The 23,183-nt window shown below is 38.1% G+C and overlaps 2 protein-coding genes across 4 annotated transcripts in view; both read right to left on the reverse strand.

Annotated features, from left to right (window-relative positions):
- Positions 1 to 23,183, reverse strand: part of LOC136251323 (uncharacterized) — an 86,660-nt gene that overhangs the window by 61,865 nt on the left and 1,612 nt on the right. The window lies entirely within an intron of this gene.
- Positions 529 to 18,249, reverse strand: LOC136251346 (tyrosine-protein kinase receptor TYRO3-like). 3 transcript variants are annotated; one of them, XM_066043789.1, is made up of 8 exons: positions 18,132 to 18,249; positions 17,579 to 17,677; positions 12,423 to 12,457; positions 12,171 to 12,372; positions 11,317 to 11,426; positions 10,960 to 11,119; positions 893 to 1,029; positions 529 to 834 (listed from the first exon to the last, which is right to left on the reverse strand). In XM_066043789.1, the coding sequence occupies exons 4-8, from the start codon at positions 12,258 to 12,260 to the stop codon at positions 789 to 791; spliced, it is 543 nt and encodes a 180-aa protein (XP_065899861.1). In that variant the 5' UTR covers positions 12,261 to 12,372; positions 12,423 to 12,457; positions 17,579 to 17,677; positions 18,132 to 18,249; the 3' UTR covers positions 529 to 788. The 3 variants fall into 3 exon arrangements, with proteins under 3 accessions (XP_065899861.1, XP_065899860.1, XP_065899862.1); XM_066043788.1 differs by having other exon boundaries at positions 12,423 to 12,500; XM_066043790.1 differs by lacking the exon at positions 17,579 to 17,677 and having other exon boundaries at positions 12,423 to 12,500.

Genomic DNA, 23,183 nt, shown 5'->3' on the forward strand with positions numbered 1-23,183 from the left:
TGGTATCAATATAATGCATGCATGATAGTTAGTTGAGTATGATTTCCCAAAATGTAGTCACACATAATTGCTATACAGTAAAAAGCCTGTATTATTAGATCACTGGGTCATCTGTATTTGTACTGTAGTACTAGTTCTACTAGTAGTGCTGCTATTTATTATAAAAATTCACTCCTTATAATGTGGCCACAATAGACAAGTTTCGTTGCAGCACCCAGTATTATACACTGTAGTACCATCTTTTCACACATGATTTCCATATGGACTGTTTGACATGAGATTTAGGAAAATTGTGCTATTTTGTAATATAAAATGCTCAAAATCATACTTTCACAGTTAAGACAAGAGCTGACTGCTTTATTAGAGTGTGTACAGGTTTTTGTATTGAGAGTAAGTGGCTGCTCTATAAGAGCATCTATTTTATTTATTTATTAAATAATGTGCAGCCTCACTTTGAGGATAATGGCACATGCATTACATTATGTGCATTACACTTAGCTATGTATTCTCAATCACATTTCTGTAAATGCAAATAGATTTAAGCAACAGCTACATTTAACATGTGTTGTGAGGTGCAGTATAATGTGTAGCTTGCTTATAATTTGCTTTCTTTAAGGTGTGGGCATATATATATATTCATTTGTTTAAATTCTTGCTGGCATAATACATACTTGATGCCAAACTAATATATTCAAAAATTGTGCTGGAATATTTGGTGCAAGTCTAATGACATTTTATAATCCTTTAGCAATCATTGTCATTACAAAGTTGTTGATCAATTTTCTCAACTATTTCAGTAAATGTTGGTCTATCCTCTGGTGTGAAACTTCATATCTGAGTAGAATACTTGATATTAACCACCAATATATATAACACTTGGCTATACGCTTACATTTCATCTGAACTAAGAGGTGGTTTTTCAGGTACTTTACCACTTTTCAGATAACTTGCCATCTCAAAAGCTTCAACTGATGGGTAAAGTTGTAGTCCAAGAGTAAACACCTCCCAACAAGTCACTCCAAATGACCACTATGCATAGACAAATGTATATGTAGTATATAGCTAAATCACTGGATAATCTGGAGTTAACAAGATCTAATCCAAAACAGCCAAGCTGTAAAAAAAGAGTGCGGCCCTCAAAAAGGCTATGGTGAAAAAAGATGGGAAATCCAAGGTGGCGGCCAAGAAATGGCTGTGATGGTAGGTTAATGGTAAAAAATTTAATAACAACAATTCAGGTGAATTTGGTGCCGCTTGGTCTTGGCAAAAAATTCACTTGAATTGTTGTTATTAAAATTTTTACCATTAACCTACCATCACAGCCATTTCTTGGCCGCCACCTTGGATTTCACATCTTTTTTCACCATAGGCTTTTTGAGGGCCGCACTCTTTTTTTACAGCTTGGCTGTTTTGGATTAGATTTCACTTCTTTTTGTATTTGTATACCCCAAAGCCAGCCTATGGCTGGCTTTGGGGCTTCTTAACCTATCTTTTTTCTTTACCACAGGATGAAGAAAAAGATGAAGCAGATTTTAAATACTTAAACTAATTCTGATTTCATCACTAAATGTACAAATTATATATATATAATACATATCAAGACACACGGTAGTGTGTCGTGCGGCCCAAGAAGCCGGCGCGCCACACCGTGAGTATATTGACAGGAAGAACGAAAAAGCCATTTTCACACCTTTGTATTTCGGTGATCACTTATCTGATTGGAACCAAATTTGCTACACAGTTGCCCGCCAGCCAAGGGAGTCTACATTCCAAATTTGAAGGAAATCGCTCCAGCCATTTCCGAGATACGAGCTGCCAAAGTTTCGTTTTTTTTTCTTCTTCTTCGTCTTTTCGCACACTTGCAAAAATTGCTGTAACAAGCAAACGCGTACTCCGATCACCTTGAAATTTGGCACACAGAAAGGGAGTCCAAAGGCGAATTCTAGCATCAAATTTAGTACAAGTACGATGAATGGTTCAGGAGTTATGACCGATTATTCGCGTAAAACAAGATCGATTTGTTGTCACGCCTACAGGGTAAACCGCTTCATGGAATGAGTTGAAAATTGCTATGTAGATGGAGTAACCATCGTAGGAGTGCCTTTTGGTAGTTTGAAAGGAATCGAGATAAAGACCACGGAGATATGACACAAAACCCAACCTGTGTCACAATTACGCGATCGATTTTTATGAATAAAAAAGGATTAGTTTTCACGCCTACTAGGCAAACCGCTTAGAGCAATGAGCTGAAAATCGGTGTATAGCTGGAATAATCTTCATTGAAAGTCCTTGCAGTAGTACAGAAGAATCGGATTACAAACCACTGAGTTATGATTCGAAAGCCAACTCCGTGTAGCAAATGCGAGATCGAGATACTCTAATAGAACAGTCACCCTAATAGAGCGTTCGGCTAATTTATTTATTCCATTATAGAATTTTATTACCTCACAAGTTATTCTGTAGGGAGTTCAGCTGCAAACAGTTAATCTTATAGACAGTTCAGCAAGAAGGCAGTCACCATGTGGAGAGTTAAGCAAATATATCACTATAGAGATTCAGAACATTACAAGTCACACTGAAGAAAGTTCAGCTATAAACAAGTCATGCACTGTGTAGAGAATTCAGCTACAATTAAGTCACTCTCTAGAGAATTCAGTTACACAAATTCAGCTACACACAAGTCACTGTGGAGTTCAGCTACAAACAAATTACCCTTTAGAGTGATCAGCTACAAACAAAAAACTTTGCAGGGTGTTCAGCTGCAACAAATCAACCTTTAGAGCGATCAGCAATGAACAAATCAACATAAATCTACCTGTAGAGAGATAAGCTAGAAACAAATCACCCTGTAGAGAATTCAGCTACAAAAAATTACCCTGTAGAAACATCAGCTAGAAACTAGACACAATGTAAGGAGTTCAGCTACAAGCAATCACCCTGTAGAGAGTTCAGCTAAAACAAATCAACCTGCAGAGAGATCAGCTACAAACAAATCACCTTATAGAGAGTTCAGCTACAAACAGATTACCTGTAGAGAGATCGGCTACAAACAAATCAACCTGCAGAGAGATCAGCTACACACAAATCAACTTGTAGAGAGATCAGCTACAAACAAATCACCCTGTAGGGAGATCAGCTAGAAACTACACACAATGTAAGGAGTTCAGCTACAAACAAATCACCCTGTAGAGAGTTCAGCTAAAACAAATCAACCTGCAGAGAGATCAGCTACAATCACCTTATAGATAGTTCAGCTACAAACAAATTACCTTGTAGAGAGATCGGCTACAAACAAATCAACCTGCAGAGAGATCAGCTACACACAATTCAACTTGTAGAGAGATCAGCTACAAACAAATCACCCTGTAGAGAGATCAGCTAGAAACTAGACACAATGTAAGGAGTTCAGCTACAAGCAAATCACCCTGTAGAGAGTTCAGCTACAAACAAACCAACCTGTAGAGCGATCAGCTAGAAACAAATCACCCTGAAGAGAGGTCAGCTACAAAAAATTACCCTGTAGAGATATCAGCTAGAAAAAAATCACCCTGAAGAGAGGTCAGCTACACTTGTAGAGAGATCAACTACAACTAAAACATTTTGCAGAGAGTTCAACTACAAACAAATCAACCTTTAGAGCGATCAGCTACAAACAAATCAGCTTGTAGAGAGATCAGTTACACACTAATCAACCTGTACAGAGATAAGCTAAAAACAAATCAGAGTTCAGCTAAAACAAATCAACCTGCAGAGAGATTAGCTACATACAAATCACCTTATAGATAGTTCAGCTACAAACAAATTACCTTGTAGAGAGATCGGCTACAAACAAATCACCCTGCAGAGAGATCAGCTACACACAAATCAACTTGTATAGAGATCAGCTACAAACAAATCACCCTGTAGAGAGATCAGCTAGAAACTACACACAATGTAAGGAGTTCAGCTACAAACAAATAACCCTGTAGAGATATCAGCTACAAACTAGACACAAAGTAAGGAGTTCAGCTACAAGCAAGTTACCCTGTAGAGAGTTCATCTACAAGCAAATCAACCTACAGAGCAATCAGCTAGAAACAAATCACCCTGAAGAGAGGTCAGCTACAAAAAATCACCCTGTAGAGAGATCAGCTAGAAACAAATCACCCTGAAGAGAGGTCAGCTACAAACAAAACACTTTGCAGAGAATTCAGCTACAAACAAATCAGCTTGTAGAGAGATCAGTTACACACAAATCAACCTGTAGAGAGATAAGCTAGAAACAAATCACCCTGTAGAGAGTTCAGCTACAAGCAAAACACCCTGTAGAGAGTTCAGCAACAAAGAAACCACCATGTAGAGAGTTCAGCTGCAAACAAATCACCTTATAGAGAGTTCAGCTACAAACAAATCACACTGTAGAGAAAACTAGACACAATGTAAGGAGTTCAGCTACAAGCAAATCACCCTTTAGTGAGTTCAGCTACAAACAAATCAACCTGCAGTGAGATCACCTACAAAAAAGCACCTTGTACAGAGTTCAGCTACAAACAAATTACCCTGTAGAGAGATCGGCTACAAACAAATCAACCTGTAGAAAGATCAGCTACACACAAATCAACTTGTAGAGAGATCAGCTACAAACAAATCACCCTGTAGAGAGATCAGCTAGAAACTAGACACAATGTAAGGAGTTCAGCTACAAGTAAATCACCCTGTAGAGAGTTCAGCTAAAACAAATCAACCTGCAGAGAGATCAGCTACAAATAAATCACTTTATAGACGGTTCAGCTACAAACAAATTACCTTGTAGAGAGATCAGCTGCAAATTAATCAACCTGCAGAGAGATCAGCTACACACAAATCAACTTGTAGAGAGATCAGCTACAAACAAATCACCCTGTAGAGAGATCAGCTAGAAACTAGATACAATGCAAGGAGTTCAGCTACAAGCAAAATCACCCTTTAGTGAGTTCAGCTACAAACAAATCAACCTGCAGTGAGATCACCCACAAAAACGCACTTGTACAGAGTTCAGTTACAAACAAATTACCTGTAGAGAGATCAGGTAGAAGAATGCACCTTGTAGATAGTTCAGCAACTAGGGACCCGCCGATTATGCTCATAATTTTACCTATTATGCTATGCTGCACTGCTCAAAAATTTACCTATTATGCTTAAATTATGCCCAATTATTTATGCCTCAGTTCTCATGCTCTGCTAATAATTTCCAATTTATGGATAAATAATAAGTGGCTGAAGCACAAACTTACTTGTCAAAATGCATATCACAGAAAAGATCGATATACTCTAATAGAACAGTCAGCTATGTGATTGTTCTATTAGAGTTACTGACTGTTCTGTTAGTATATATCGATCTTTCTGTGATAGCTATTTTGATAAGCAAGAATTCATACTATTACACAAATATTCTACCTATTATGCTAGCATTATGCTCAATGCTTTCAGACACCTATTATGCTCATAATTATGCCAGCATAATCGGCGGGTCCCTATCAGCAACAAAGAAACCACCATGTAGAGAGTTCAGCTGCAAACAAATCACCCAGTAGAAAGATCAGCTAGAAGAAGTTACCTTGTAGAGAGATCAGTTACAAAGAAACCATCATATAGAGAGTTCAGCTACAAAGAAATTACCCCGTAGAGAGTTCAGCTAGAAGAAGTCACCTTGTAAAGAGTTCAGCTACAAAGAAACCATCATGTACAGAGTTCAGCTACAAAAAAATCACCTGTACAGAATTCAACTACAAACAAATCACCCTGTATAGAGATCAGCTAGAAGAAGTTGCCTTGTAGATAGTTCAGCTACAACAATTCACCCTGTAGAAAGATCAGCTAGAAGAAGTCACCTTGTAGAGTGTTCAGTTACAAAGAAACCATCATGTAGAGAGTTCAGCTGCAAACAAATCACTCTGTAGAGAATTCAGCTACAATGAAACCGCCATGTAGAGAGTTCAGCCTCATACAAACCACCTTGTAGAGAATTCAACTACAACAAATCACCCTGTAGAGAAGAAGTTACCTTGTAGAGAGTTCAGCTACAAAGAAACCATCACGTAGGGAGTTCAGCTACAAAGAAACCACCATGTAGAGAGTTTAGCAGCAAACAAATCACCTGTAGAGAGTTCAGCTAGAAACAAATCACCCCGTAGAGAGATCAGCTGGACGAAGTCACCTTGTAGAGAGTTCAGCTACAAAGAAACCATCATGTATATAATTCAGCTACATTTCAAGTCACCCAGTAGAGAGATCAGCTGCAAAAAAATATCCTGTGGGGCATAATGGGCATGTAATAAATATATGTATATAATTTGTATAATTACTAATAAAATCAAAAATAATTGAAGTACTAAAATTCTTCTTTAAGTTCTTTTCTTCTTCCTGTAGTAAAGAAAAAAACACATGGGTTAAAAAAGCCCCAAAGCCAGCCATAGGCCGGCTTTGCAGTATACAAATACAAAAAGAAGTGATATCTAATCAAAAACAGCCAAGCTGTAAAAAAAGGTGCGGCCCCCCAAAAGGCCATGGTGAAAAAAGATTTGAAATCCAAGGTGGCGGCCAAGAAATGGCTGTGATGGTAGGTTAATGGTTACATTTTAACAATTCAGGTGAATTTTGTGCCGCTTGGTCTTGGCACCAAATTCACCTGAATTGTTGTTATTAAAATGTAACCATTAACCTACCATCACAGCCATTTCTTGGCCGCCACCTTGGATTTCACATCTTTTTTCACTATGGTCTTTTGGGGGGCCGCACCTTTTTTTACAGCTTGGCTGTTTTTGATTAGATATTTATTACATGTCCTATAACAGATAACTTATTTGCAGCTGATCTCTCTATTGGGTGACTTGAAATGTAGCTGAAGTCTCTATAGGATGATCTGCTTGTAGATGAACTCTTTACAGGATTCTCTCTACAGAGTGACCTTTTCTAGCTGAACTATCTGCAGGGTTATCTGTTTGTAGTTGAACACTCCACAGGGTGATCTGATCTCTCTATAGGGTTACTTGTTTGTAGCTGAACTATCTGCAAGGAGATTAGTTCATATCTGAACTCACTACAAGGTGATCCTTCTAGCTGATCTCTCTACAGGATGACTTGTTTGTAATTGAACTATCTGCAGGGTGAATTTTTTGTAACTGAACTCTCTACAAGGTGATCCTTCTAGCTAATCTCTCTGCAGGTTGATTTGTTTGTAGCTGAACTCTCTAAAGAGTGATTTGCTTGTAGCTGAACTCCTTACATTGTGTCTAGTTTCTAGCTGATCTCTCTACAGGGTGATTTTTTGTTGCTGAACTCTCTACATGGTGATTAGTTTCTAGTTGATCTCTCTACAGGTTGATTTGTTTGTAGTTGATCTCTCTACAGTAGGTGATTTGTTTGTAGCTGATCTCTCTGCAGGTTGATTGTTTGTAGCTGATCTCTCTACAGGGTAATTTGTTTGCAGCTGAACTCTCTTCAGTGTGACTTGTAATGTTCTGAATCTCTACAGTGATATTTGTAGCTTAACTCTCCACAGGGTGACTTGCTTCTAGCCTAACTGTCTATAAGAGTAACTGCTTGCAGCTGAACTCCCTACAGAATAACTTGCAATGTAATAGAACTCTATAATGGAGTAAGTCATAAACTAGCTGAATGCTCTATTAGGGTGACTGTTCTATTAGAGTATCTCGATTTCACATTTGCTACACGGAGTTGGCTTTCGAATCATAACTCAGTGGTTTGTACTCCGATTCTTCTGTACTACTGCAGGGACTTTCTAGGATGAGTATTCCAGCTACATGCCGATTTTCAGCTCACTGCTGTTCGCGGTTTGCTAGGTAGACGTGCAAATTATTGGTATTTTTATTCACGAATCTCGACCGCGCAATTGTTACACACATTAGGTTTTGTGTCATATCTCCATGATCTTTATTTCGATTGCTTTCAAACCACCACAAGGCACTCCTACAATACTTGCTCTATTCACAAACCAATTTTCAGCTCATTCCATGAAGCGGTTTACCCTGTAGGCGTGACAACAAATCAATCTTGTTTTATGCAAATAATCTGTCATAAATCCTTAACCGTTCATCAGATTTGGACCACATTTGATACTAGGATTCGCCTTTGGACTCCCTTTCCGTGTGCCAAATTTCAAGGCGATCGGATTACGCATTTGCGTTATATAGCAATTTTTGCAAATATGCAAAAAGACGAAGAAGAAAAAAATGAAGAAAAAAAAACCAAAATTTTGGCTGCTTGTATCTTGGAAATGGATTGAGCGATTTCCTTCAAATGTGGGATGTGGACTCCCCTAGTAGGCGGACAACTCTGCAGCAAATTTGGTTACAATCGGATAAGGGAACACCGAGATACAAAGGTGTGAAAATGACGTTTTCTTCCTGTTAATATACCCACGGTGTGGCGCGCTGGCTTCTTGGACTGCACGATACATTATCGTGTGTCTTGATATATCACTAAACAAATCATACACATCCAGATGTAGAGCTGGAAAGCAATCATTGATAACATTAATATCGGAGAGTGTTGGAGGATTGATCGTATCGTACAGTACAGTAGTGCTGCATAATAGGGATTAGGTTTTCTTGCCCAACAATATCAAAACAGCCTCAACCTTTTCTTTATAACAGCTTGGCAGTACTGGGTTAGGAATAGCAAAGCCCATTAATAGCAAAGCCCATTAATAGCAAAGCTCATTAATAGCAAAGCCCAATAATATCATCAAGCAATCCTAAACCCTTCCAACAAATTTCTATGAAATTTTAATTTAACAGAATTTTATGATGACTTACTAACTGATGCTTCCAGCCAAGTGTAACTCAATAATGAATAAGGCTACAGGCTTGATTTCTTCACTGTTCGATATCAATTCGTCTTGAGACGTGCCTTTTCGCCAACCGCAGTACGTACAATACACCCATGATAAACTATCTCTTGTCCTCCTTTGTGTCCCAGATCTTTTCACTGACAACGGTAAGGTGCAAACGTGATACAGCTTTCCTGTATTTAACTCCATTGAAAAATCATGTACAATGCAACCTACTATACCGACCTGGAAATCACTCTTTATGTAATAGTTAGACACTCGCAATAGGTGTCTTCAAGGATTTAAAAACCATCGGTGACGTCAATAATTACCGAGGCGCAGCCGAGGTAATTATTGACGTCACCAATGGTTTTTAAATCCTCGAAGACGCCTATTGTGAGTGTCTAAGTGTTTTAGACAATGGCGTAGAAACAGTGAGTTAGTATAGAGAATTCCCATTGTAAACACCGAGGGTATTTCAGCGAGCTAAAGATGGTGCGGTCGCGAAAGCCATGGAGCGTGAATAACTGAAGGTTTGTAAAGTCGATAAAAAGTATGCTTGAGGCATTATAACTAGATACGTGTGAATGGCAGTGAATGGGAATAGCCGGTGCTAGCATGGCTGTCTTGGTCTACACAGCGCACTTTAATGGATTTTTGATTAACCAGTTACCACGATGGTCTATAAATCCACTGAGCTACCCACGATAACAGCGTACCTGAGTGTAATTTCTTATAATATGCTCGCAATCGCTTGGTGTTTACTGATGTGCAAAATACTAATTGTCCACAAAAGGCTAATTGCATTACTGTGGGCCACATTGTGGTTGTAAACAACTGTCAGGTGTCTTACCAGTAAGACACCCGATACCAGGTTTCTTCGCAAATAAGAGACCTCCACACATCAAACGAAACGCTGCATACCATTGTCTAAACAGGGATACACAATACATCATTTTTCAACGGACATGAAATCAACAATAGCTACATCATGCTTATCGCCTGTATTTGCCATAGCAACTGGGTTGATGACAGAGACATTTCTCATGCTTTCCTTTGTTTGTAATGCTGTGTAATGAGCAGAACATGGCTGAAAACAAAGCGTAATGGCCACTTGACTTTTCAGTAATTAATTGTTGGGGCATGTGTTCAGATGCAAAATTTTATGGTATGCCTGGCACCATTCTTTGTGGGTTCAGTAGTCATAATTATAAACAAACAAGTAGAAGGGAAGTTGAGAATTTTAAGTTGGATTAGGGATCAAAGAAAAAAGTAGCGGTAGCTAAAAGGTAGTGAAGTAAGACAGGTTGTCTATACCTACTGATTATACTAATGGACATTTAATCCCTAATTCAGTCATGGTTATAGACTGAAGTACTGCATAGGGATTAAATGTCTATTAGTATATCTGCAGGTACAGTAGGCTGCAAAAAGAAGTTTACGTTTTGTAATTGTAATTAAGTTGTAGTAGCGTAATTACAAAAGCATAATTACGAATTATGCTCTATTGGTAATTATGAATATATTGTAAATATGGCTGGTGAAAAACCACTTTTTTGCATAATTATGGATTACGGTCAAAATGTAGTTACAGTACAAACATGCGTAATTACTTAGTAATCGCACTGTAATTACAATTACGAAACGTAATTTTTTTTGCAGCCTACTGTATAGACAATCTATCTTGTTTCACTACTTTTCACAAATTTTTTTTCTTTGATCCCCAATCCAACTTAAGATTCCTATTTTCCTTCTGCTTGTAACTATGCATACACAAATAATACACATCTTCTACAGTACAATAGACCTCTTTAAAAACAGTAACTATGAAAAATGTTTTGCAAACTGTAAATGTGACCGAATTTTGGAAAATCACCCATATGGGCACATTTAACACCTAAAATATTTAATGATCAAATCACAAACTTTATAATGCAAATCTACTTGTTAATGGTTGTAAGCCATTCTCAATACCTTAAATTACAAGAAACTATTGAAATATTTTTAAAACTGTGCCCTACTGTTGTTATCAACGTACTAAGCATGAAAATTCTAATTTTTTCATGTGCACTCATATAGGTGATTTTCCAAAATTCAGTCACAAATGTGTTATGTTAAATTTGCACCATAAAATGATAGTTTATACTTACTACATCTGTTTTCACAGTAAACTTTCTGTCAAAAAGTGCCTCAGGTGCTAGCCATTTCACTGGTAAAAGAGCAGGATGATCCAGCCTGTAGTAGTCTGATACATAAATGTCACGAGAGAACCCAAAATCTGCAACTTTAGCTATCATATGTTCATCTAACCTACAAGATATTAAAATGCATTATATAACGTAGTCTGGTTAATTGCTTTACAGTTAACAAGTCTATACTGCTAATATATCATCAAATGAAATTATATGACATTAACATAGTGGCTAACAATGCAGACAATGCTGCTTTGGCTTTAGTATTAGTAAGCAACATGCCACCTTATTTCCTTTCACAATGTACATACATACATGCAGTTCCGACCAGCTAGATCTCGATGTACAAAGTGTAGTGATGAAAGGTATTGCATTCCTTTAGCAACATCTAAACACATTTGAGTAAGTTGACTGTGAACGAGATCCTAATAAAATAAATCACCAATACTATAGCACACCTCTTACTAATATACAGAAAATTAGGAATTTTACAAGTTAGTAGGTATGAATTATTACAATAAGAAGTGTTTAAACAAAAAATGAAAGTACAGTACCAGATGCATGAGACTGTAGGTGCACAACAAAATGCATACCCCTATACTTATCTCTAATTAACATTTTTGCTTGGTTTTGTTCTTCCTTCCCTACATAGAGAGAACAACTACTCAGTCTACAATCAATCTGCTTACTTTGATTGTGGGAGGCATGGTGCAAAAACTGAAGATGATACCCTTTATTTTTACATGATAGGCAAACACAAAGCCATTGGTGTGCTACCACAGATTGATACCTTGCTTGCAAGCAAAGAGAAATGGAGGGCAAAGGTTAATCCATGATGTATTCAATTACTGCAGCATGCCACCAGTCAGGCTGTATAACAGTGCAAGCTCTGTGGCATTGTAGCATTAGCCATTATAAAATTGCACTTGTCTGAAGAGGCATCAGTCAGTCAGGCAGTTAGTGCTTCATGTTGCATTGAAGGTAGCTAGTATACTACTGAAGGGTTGATGTGGATTATGCTGCCAAGGCACTGTAAAGTTTGTATGAGACTGGATTCTAGTCCAAAAGTTAACAGACCTTCTACAAGCCTACAACAATCAGAATTAATGTACTGTACTACTGTATAGGTGAAGTATGTATATTACAAAATATTTAGAAATTTTGTTTACTTCAGAAAATTCGGTAACTTCAATCTTGCCTCCTCGTTTTGATTTCAGAAATGATTTTACATCACCACGACACATGTACGGTAACACCATCAGTAGTGTGGCACTACACTAACACCAATAAGACTCATGACATTTGGATGGTCGAACTTCTGAGCTGTAATACACTCCTTAATAAATTCTTTAGTCCTAGTTGATGAAATGTCTATGTTATAATAAGACATATAGTGATTGTGTCACTATCAATATGCTAACCTTTTAGCGTTTTGATGGCCACATCAATGGTTTTGCTATAATTTGAGTAAATACCTTTATAGACTATGCCAAATGCTCCTGAAACAAAAGTGGCATTGAAATCATTTGCACACAACTATACTGCACAAACAAAGCACTAGAAGTGCAATAAGTCATTAAGGTGTTGATATGCAAGTCTCCATATGTACACTTCTGATAGCACAGTAACAAAAAAGCAGGCTCTCAAGTATTACAGTATAACATCCATACATACCTCTATCAAGGATTTTATATAGCAAATAATACAATAGTTTTCTACTGTATGTTATCTATCTATACCAAAACCTTCATTTTAATGACAAGTGATCATTAAAAATGGTTGACATTAGCTGGGGGGGGGGGGGGGGGGGGGGACAAGCCCACGTGAATATGTAACAACATTGTGCAAGTACTGAAACTATTTCACATGAGCTGAATAGATCCTGTACAAAAAGTAGAGGAAGGGGATTGACAGGGATTAATACATATTTTAGTTCTACCTAGTTTGTTGTGTGTAATGGTGTGATTCACGATTGGAAAAATGATTCCGTTATGGAGTAATTAGACTTACAACGATGACGATGTGTGGCGGTGACAACTTTCACATCAACAGTAACCGCATTCATCAATGATTACAATACAATTGTTTTTTGTATGATCTATTTACTTCAACAGGTAGCATGAATACGCTTAAATAAATATTTGTTAGCACTCTGTAGTGCATGTGGTCCTGTCCTATCCCCCAAGGACATTAGCAGCCATTTTTGGCCACCATCTTTGTAATTAATTTTCACAACTTTTTCACCCTGGCCTTTTTGGGGGCTGCATCTTTTTTTATAGCTCAGCTGTTTTTGGCATCTATTAATAGTTATACCACGGCTGCAAGGGATTTGCTGATATATACACCCAAAGCCAGAGGGCGCAGCCGTGGGTGTATACACACACACACATAGCTATATATGTATATACATTATAAAAATTATAAATTTAAAAATAAAGTAGGAATCCAAGCGATAAAAAGTAGTGAAACAAGAGAAGAACAATGGTAGCTATTACAGCATAGCTCGGTGGGAAATCCCTACTTTGGCATGGTATAGCCATTATTTTGTGTTCAATGTCAAAGTAGGAATTTCCCACCGAGCTATGCTGTAATAGCTACCATCGTTCTTCTCTTGTTTCACTACCGTTTATCACTTGGATTCCTACTTTATTTTTAAATTTATAATTTTTAATATATTAGTTTGTTTAGTTTTTCTGTTAAGGTATACAGCTAGCTATAAACATGTGACTGTGACTGATTATACCTTCTTTGATGTGAGGGTTTTTAACTGCTTTGCAGCTTCTAATCGTTCCTCTACGCTATCTACTACTTTTCGAAAACACGAACTAGAGAAACGCCGTGCCTATGAGGAACGGATTCGGGAGGTGGAGCATGGGAGTTTTACCCCCCTTGTTTTTTCCACTTCAGGTGGCATGGGAAGGGCTGCTACCACCACTTATAAACATCTTGCCCGCCTGCTGAGCGAGAAGTGGAATTCCCCATATTCTGTGGTGATGGGCTGGCTCCGTTGTAGTTTGGGGTTTTCCTTGCTCCGTTCTTCAGATATGTGCATCAGGGGATCACGCTCAAGATCCAAGTGTCCGTGTGTGCCTCCAGCAGTTGATCTTGCTGTTGCTGAGGGGCACCTACCTGCCCATTGAACCCTGGGCATGCTGTAGGTTCTGTGTAGGTTCTTTTCTGTAAGTTATAATTAATTTTTCAAATATTTTGTTAGCATTCTATAGAGATGTGTGGGAGGAAGGGAGTACCATTAGGGTCGGAGGAAAAAAATTAATTAGGGTGACTGCTGTGTTAGAGTATCTTGAGGCAGCCTGCAAGATGTGCGCTTGCCCAAAAAGGGGTGTGGTTTCGATCGATTATAGAGATGTCGAATCAGCCTACCAAATTGAAGGTGTGTGGTCACTGAAATACAGCTAGTACAAAAGGGGTGTGTCATCGTGGTTTCAATCGATAGATCGATAATGCGTACAATGAAGAATGGGAGTGATCTTGTGACCTATCGTGAAGCTATCTAGCTAGTACCAGTACCTCCGTCATAGATTATATCAGTAAGAAACATAATCTATTCCTCTGTACAGTAGCGTAGTCTATGTGCCTTAAATAATCTTGTGGCGTCTATTATGCTGCTTAAAGAAAGTGTTGATACAGAAAATTTACACCTTGATATGGTTTCGTTGGATGAAGAAGAAGACAAGCAGCCTGATTGAAGATAAAAGAAAAGACAAGGCGCAGAGGGCACACACTCGTCGGAACCCCAAAAGGCACATCCCACTGGTGAGTTTGCTATTGTTGCATAAATGGTGGCTGTGTACTGCTTCGTTTGGCCTCTAGGCTTGCGACTGTGATCAGGCAGTCAGTCTAAAATTCAAAGTTTTGGCGATTCTTAAAATTCTGTATCTGGCCACCTGTAAGAGTTATGTTGTATTTAATGCTGTTTTATGCATTATATGGACTAGTACTATTCCGTAAAGGCGATTTTCGTCTCGTAAGATATCTCTAGAATGATTTTTAAAGGCGCGATTTTGGGCGGCATGCGAAAATTTCACATGGATTCCTACTTAAACGGTACGACCGTACTGTTTGATACACCACTTCTTTTTGTAATTATATATATATACAAATCCCAAAACTGACTTTTACTTTTTTCTTTACCGTAGGTAGAGATTAATTTTGAACTATTTTTGTAAAAAAGACAGCCAAATTACCAGCCAATTAGAGTTAAAAGAAATCAATTTATGATGCAGCAAGAGTGAATGTAGAACACAGCTGAAAGATAAAGGTCCAATGTTAAACTTCTGCACAGGTGAACTTTGCTCTAGGGTGGTTTCTTTTCAGCGGACTGAAATACAAGTGTGGCGACTTTCCTCAAACTTTGTAAACTACTTTCCCTTTGAGGTTTTCAGACATTTAACAACTGAAAAACAACAGTGCAGGCCTCATACACTAACAGGAATAGCCTATCGCTTCAAGTTGAAAGGGAGCATATCCCTTACGTACGTGAACGAAAGTGAAGAGCAGTTTTGAGGCTTTGTTGAGAGAATTTGTGGGAAAAAACATGATAGTCAAACTATAAAACAGTTTAAAAGATATTTCTGTGCGTAATATGTTGGTAAAAGCGGTTTGTTTAACAAGCGCTTCCTTAGCAGTGCATAGCAATGTAATTGAATGAATTACAAAAATTTCATGAATTATGAGAATTAGTTATTAATATTATTGCATAACCAAAAACTACCCTATTGTTAAATAGTAATACATAGTTGGTTAATTCATAGTAGCATATACTATCTATGGTTAATTCCAGATGAGTTATGTAGCTAGCTGCAAGGTACCTGGTTTTTAGAAGTAGCACAACATCAACTTGTTTACAATAACAATTAGTCATAACTCCTAAAGTTTTCACCCAATTCCCATCAAACTAGGTACTAAAATTATTTTGCTTTTGTACTTCCTTTACAAATTTCAGTGCAATTGGATAAGGAGTTTGTGTTTATAGCAATTTTTGCAAAGTGTCAACTTTGGTATGTGAGCTCCCCTACCAGGTGGGTATCTCTACAGTAAATTTAATTGCAAGAGGTCATAGAATTAAATATGTGTGAAAATCACATTAATTATTTCTTTCTTCCTGTCAATGTGGCATGTTGGCTTCTTTTGTCTTGATACACTTTAATCAATATATGTGAGCGGATTTGACAAAACCAGGCTTCCACACACATCCAGATTTGTGACTTTAAGGACTATAACTCAATGTAGGAGTAAGCTATTACTTTCAAATTTTGCTCTGTTATTGCATAATGCAATGAAATCGTTTTGTGAAAATTGTAGATCAAAAGCATACCGAGTGGCAAAGTTACAAGTAGTTAAAGTCGATGAATTAGATGTTTGTGGAAGCCTGGTTTTGTCAAATCCGGTCACATATGCACAGTGTGGTGTACTAGCTCCTTGGACCACACAACATTCTTGATATACTCAGGGGCGTAGCTAGCCAGAAGGTGATGGAGGGGCAGGCATGCCCCCACGAAACACTCAAAATCATTCATAATCGCAAAAAAGGCTAATGACCCAATGGTGGGCTAGCCAACATACGGTGTTGTATTATTACAGCTTAAATAACTAGCTACGTAACCATTTCAGTACAGACTGCTTCCAATCGAGGTAGCTATATTCGTCGAGCATCATCGCACGTGCCACAACTGTACTCTAACAAATTCATCCACAGTCCGGTAGAGCTAATACTTTAGTGCAAATACAGGTTACTTTACGTTAGCCACAGCCTGTGCTGCAGTCCTAGCACACTGCTGACAGGATGACGTATTCACTCACTTCACTCAGCGAAATTCAAATGCCATGTATTGCACGAAATCCCACCTGTCTTGCTAGCAGAACTTGTAAGCTTGACTGATCCACCTGACTGACTAAGTAAAAACAGACTGCACTGCCGTACGTACAAAGTTCCAGTGTGATCGACTCGATAAAATAAACTTGGTACATTTATTTAGCTAACACTTTATCACCTCGTAGACAGTAGGTTCGTAGCGTCATCTGGTCTCCTTTGTCACTTGTGAGTTGTGACTCCAGTCCTGCCGTGGAGAAGCGGGTCACTCTTTTTAGATTCAAAAATGTTCTATCACGCGAGTAATCTAGGCTAAATATAGAAGTATGTGTCTAATATTTTCGTTCGATGGATTCACGAGCGAGTTGAATGTTGTGTGTGTGCATTCACTAGCAACCCCTGGTGATACCACGTAGTAGTGTACATAATTTACAGTCATTTGCGTGTCAGTTTAATACTGGTAAACTTGTGACGAAGGTTTAAAAAAAATCATTTAGTGATGGGGGGGCAAATTCCTCCCCCCCCCTGCCCCCCCTTAGCTACGCCTCTGGATATACTCTGATCAATATACACGCAGTGCAGTGTATTGGCTTCTTGGGCTCTTGATACAATCTAATAAAACAGCCAGCCCTTGAGTATATTCTTGAGCTTGAAAGCATAGCCTTAGCTTAATTGCTTGATAGTATATGGGCTATTTTCAAAGCATATAATTTGCTCAGGCCTATATAGGACATCATTGAAGAGTACCTTCAGCTATCGGCTCCCCAATCTCTAAGTCACTGCTACTAATCATACAGGTGTTGAGTTGTTGTTCAAGTTCTAATGATATGCCTCCAATTAGTGGCCCTAAATGACAATAACTACATTCTTAGTATTGAACTTCACAATGTATTTGTAAAACAGTCTAGTATTTCTCAACACTGAAATTCTCTTCACTACTAATGTCAATGCATCCACTTGTGTGAAAGAATTCTTATATGTATGAACTGATTTCTTGTGAGTGATACTGAAAAAATAAAAGATTATACCTACTGTAGAAGGTATTTCTAAATACTATGGATGATATTAAGCCATTTACCTCAATAAAAGCACCAAAAGTACCCATGGTATGTAGATTAACAAGCCCTAGGTACAAATTACCACAAACAGGCTTGTTTACATAATTTGGCCAGCTGCCTACATCACTACCTGCATACAAACATCTAAATATGGGATAAAACATGCCCAAATGGATGCCATAATGCATGGATGATATGACAGTGTCACAGTTTACTAACAACACGATATCGTCAAGCCTTACCAGCATGAATGTCAACTTTATTTTCATATACCACTTGTTTAGGAAGTGTTTCATCATAATGAGGATTTGTCTTCAGACGGTTTAGCACCACTACAAACCTAGTAGAAAGAAATATATATACTAACAGACCTCGCTACTACAAACTAGTATTACAGCATAAAATATATGTGACCAGATTTGCAAAAAGGGGTCTTCCACACACATTCAAATTACCAACTTCGACAATCCATAACTTTAGATTGGAAAAAGGTAATGACTTGAAATTTAGTCATCAGTGAGTACCAACATAGCTTAATGGATGGAGAACATTTCAGGTTTATACGTTTCTTGAACACTAAGTTATGATCTTCCACGTTTATAGAATTGGATCTGTGTGGAAGACCCCTTTTCGCAAATCCGGTCACATATATGTACTACCAAATTTTAACGTCATTATTATGTTAACTGCTGCACTACTTCCATACACATCAACATAAACATACTTATCATTCATGTAATCTTGTCTCTGTCCTTTCTTCACTACACACACAATTAACACTACAATTATAATTGTACTTGTTCCTGCTACAACAAGGATGACAGAGATGATGATTATAATGAACTGAGAATTTGCTGAATTGGAACTATCAGGTGCTACTCCTGGAGTGGATGTCATAGTAACAGTAATGGATTTCACTGAGCCATTAGGGGATGCTGTAGTAATGGTTGGTATTAAGTTAATAGTAGATCTGCCCACAGCACTACTGGTGAGGTCTATTGTAGATGAAGTTGACAACAAAACAATAGTAGATTGTATAGCAATGCGAGACTCTGTGATACTAGCAGCATGGTCTATAACAGATGTTGGTCGTCCCATATAGTACTAGTTTCTGTGATACTAGCAGTGTGGTCTAAAGCAGATGTTGGTTGTCCTATAACAGTAGTACTAGATTCTGTGATACTAACAGCATGGTCTATAGCAGATGTTGGTGATCCCATAAAAGTAGTACTAGATTCTGTGATACTAGCAGTGTGGTCTAAAGCAGATGTTGGTTGTCCTATAACAGTAGTACTAGATTCTGTGACACTAGTAGTGTGGTCTATAACAGATGTTGATGGTCCCATAAAAGTAGTACTAGATTCTGTGACAATGATATTTCCATCTACAGGAAAATAAGCCATACTTGTACAAGCTGCACCAACTTGCATGATAGGATAAATGGCTATGGTCATATAAATATTGATACAAGTCTAGTCTTTATTAGACAATTCATTGTCAGGGGCGTAGCTAGCCAGAACATGATGGAGGGGCAGGCATGCCCCCACGAAACGCTCAAAATTATTCATGATTGCAAAAAGGGCTAATGACCCAATGGTGGGCTAGCCAACATACGGTGTTGTATTATTACAGCTTACACAACTAGCTACGTAACTATTTCAGTATTGATTGCTTATCACGTATCAATGATTCAATGGAGGTATAATTCATCGAGCATCATCACACGTGCCACAACTGTACTCCAACAAATTCATCCACAGTCCGGTAGAGCTATATTGTTGTTATTATCTACTTACCAGTTAGGCACTGGAGGGTGTACGTTAATATTTTAGTGTTAATACAAATTAGCCACAGCTTTTGCTGCAGTCCTAGCACACTGCTGACAGGACGACATGTTCACTCACTTCACTCGGCAAAATCAAATGCCACGTATTGCATGAAACTGATCCCACCTGTCTTTCTTGCTAGCAGAACTTGTAAGCTTGTGACTGATCCGCCTGACTGACTGATAAAGTAAAAAAATAGACTACACTGCCGTACAAAGATCGATCTAGTGTGATCGACTCGAGAAAATAAACTTGGTACATTTAACACTTTATCACCTCGTAGGCAGTAGGTTCGTAGCGTCATCCGGTCTCCTTTGTCACTTGTGAGTTGCGACTCCTGCCGCGGCGAGGTCCTTAGAGCGGGTCACTCTTCAGATTCGAAAATGTTCTATCACGTGAGTAATCTAGAAGTGTGTCTCTAATATTTTCGTTCGGTGGATTCACGAGCGAGTTGAATGTTGTGTGTGGCAACCTCTGGTGATACCGCGTAGTAGCGCAAATAATTTAGTCATTTGCGTGTCAGTTTAATACTGGTAAGCTTGTGACGGAGGTTTTAAAAAAAACCCACTACGGTGATGGGTAGTCTCGCGTGGCCAGACCGCTTTTTTCCGTATATTGGGTGGGGAAAAAAGGGTCTGGTGCAACTCCAATAGCTGTTTACTTCTGAGCCGTCCCCACATTCCGGGGACGCTAATTGAATAACATTGGTCACAAAGGAGGTGCCATGACGTCAGTAAAACTATGAAGTATTCCTACACTCCTGCTCCGGCTGTGAGTCTTGTTACACGATGAGGATTAACTGTCAAGACGCTATAAAAGAGACATCGGAGCAAATTAAGATTCGTTTAAAGGATAAACAGATCTCTAGTTAACTTACTGACGTCATGGCACCTCCTTTGTGACCAATGTTATTCAATTAGCATCCCCGGAATGTGGGGACGGCTCAGAAGTAAACAGCTATTGGAGTTGCACCAGACCCTTTTTTCCCAACCCAATATACGGAAAAAAGCGGTCTGGCCACGCGAGACTAGGTGATGGGGGGGCAGATGCCTCCCCTTGCCCCCCCTTGGCTACGCCTCTGTTCATTGTTATAAAGCTGTAGAAAGGTTGACACAAATGCCAGTATTAATAGAGTGGTGTTGCCTCGATCATGTGGTATAGTTTATGCAACTCACCTGCTTGCTAACTATATGTGTATATACAAAAATCAATTATTGTGTCACCTGCAAAGAGCTATGTACTAGCAGCTGCAGTCTTAAAAGGAATTCAGGTTCATACAGAACTAATTTTACTTGTACTGCATAAGATGTTCTTGGAGTATTCGACTATTTGTTAACATTATTGTAATTTCTATAGTGTGTACACATTAAGTTGAATGCTTAAAAGCATTTTATGACTCAAGGATGGAATTATAAAAATTTGGCTCATTTGTAGTATATATCAATTGACCCACTAAAAATGTTTAACTTTGTTCAAATGTCTGACACAATATTTATGGCCAATCTAAGGTTTTCCCATACATTTCCTATATGGGATGTCATAAAGTACACATCCTGTTAAAGTTCTTGCCCAATAAAGCCAAACCACACATGTCTCCTCTTGACACTTTTATACTGTCACCACTAATCATCTGGTTGGCTGAAATGCTAATTCACTCGAGAAAAATTCACTTTTTCTTTTTTAGCTATTTTCTCAGGGTTCAGCTCAACTTGTACATACTATAATAGACCACACATTTTTAATATAGCACATGCTCTAGAACAATCTAGAACTTCCATTGGTAGATCTAACTATATACTATTTAAGTAGATTAAACCAGAATTTGTTTATATAAGCAAATTGAACAGAAGTGACAACAGTGGCTCTCTGGGTGTCAAGTTTGAAGGTTCCTGGTTCAAACCCTAGTAATTAAACTTTTTGACATTTTCATGTACAATATATGACCGTATAGAAGCCCGGGCGTTTATTTCCTATAAATCATTTTTGACCCGGCGTTTAAACGAGACCGGCATTAATTTGGACCCGGGCGTTTATTTCTTACTAGCCACTTGTTGAGAATGACAGGTGCCAGTACAAGTACCTACGAAATACGAAATCCATAGCCCATCACGTACATAAACCCATTTGGACTCCTCTGCTGGGTGAAACATTGGAAGTCGGGCGGAAAAATGACAACGACCACGATAAATACGCTATGGCCATCACCAGAAGAGAAGGCATAGTCGAACAAGACAAGACATCACAAGACTGGTGACGAGACATCACTGTATAGTTAGCAGCTGACACAAGTTTAGAACCCCTTTCAGTGCATATCATTAGCACCCCGGCGTTTATTATGACAGTCCCCAAGCTGTACCCGGCGTATATTTGAGCCCCTGCGTGTATTTGAGCCTGGCTTTAATATGGTCATATATGGTACTTTTCTACCCTGCAGTGACTGTTCTATTAAAGTATCTTGACCCCACTATTTTAGACTTGCTTGATTTTTTGTTTTGTAAGTCTGTAGCTATTTTTCAAACCTTCAAAAAGAATTGCTACAATGATCAACCTATGTATACACCAATTTTCAAGTTATTCTCATACATCATAGCTAAAAATTTTGTGATTTAGGAACATTAACTACAGAAATTTAAAACAAGAACAAGTGTATAATTGTCTCCCAAGTGTGATCAAAACACTTTGCAAGGACAAATCACCTGGAACAATAATAAAATAAATAACATGCGTAGGCCTGCATCAAATACGCCTGCATAATAAAAAACGGAATAAGCTGGAGCACTATACCAGCATAATGCTAGCGTATTAGGTGGATATTTCAAACTATAGAGCTTAATTCCATGAAAATAAATCAATACTCCCTAATAGAGCAGTCAGTGCAAACTGAAACAGAGCACTCAAATGCATTGTACATTGCAGTGTAGATCAGAGACAATTATAAATTTTTAAAACCCCAGTGAAAATGTCAGGCAAACTAAAGCTTTACCTGACATTTGATACACTACTGCTTTAAGCAATTTGGCATTCAGGGAATACATCAATAAATTTACTTCACCTTAGTATGTACAATGGTACAATCGTATTGTGTTTGCTGTTTACTGTGCTTATGCACTAAAAAATTATACAACCTTGGACTACTTCCTTGTATTTTAATCTGAAATTTTGTCAGGCAGGTTTCATTGTGGTCGGCCATGCATGACATTTACCTGACAAATGGTCTATGTCAGGCAGTAATAATTGTAGATCGATTCTCTCTACTAGAATAGTCACTTTATAGTGAAATACTCTAATAAAGCATTCACTGATTAATTAAATATCCAAAATAGTTGTAACAAATGTTGCTAACTTAGGAGCATAATGCAAGCATAATAGGAACACTGATAGAGCATAATGAGTGAAAATTTGGGATATTTCTGAAAGTAGTTTGGGAAAAATTTCAAGCATATTTGCCTAAACATGTGTAAAAAATCC

Source organism: Dysidea avara, chromosome 3 (genome assembly GCF_963678975.1).
Source record: "Dysidea avara chromosome 3, odDysAvar1.4, whole genome shotgun sequence".
Taxonomy (NCBI): Eukaryota; Metazoa; Porifera; class Demospongiae; order Dictyoceratida; family Dysideidae; genus Dysidea; species Dysidea avara.

Excerpts from the sequence above, each read along its gene's own strand:
- LOC136251346 (XM_066043790.1), bottom strand. The coding sequence starts at position 12,260 with ATGGTGTTACCGTACATGTGTCGTGGTGATGTAAAATCATTTCTGAAA. Across the intron at positions 11,427-12,170 it reads AAGTTACCGAATTTTCTGAA|GATCTCGTTCACAGTCAACT; the intron begins GTAAACAAAATT and ends TTATTTTATTAG. Across the intron at positions 1,030-10,959 it reads TTACTGTGAAAACAGATGTA|TGGTCATTTGGAGTGACTTG; the intron begins GTAAGTATAAAC and ends GTCTATGCATAG.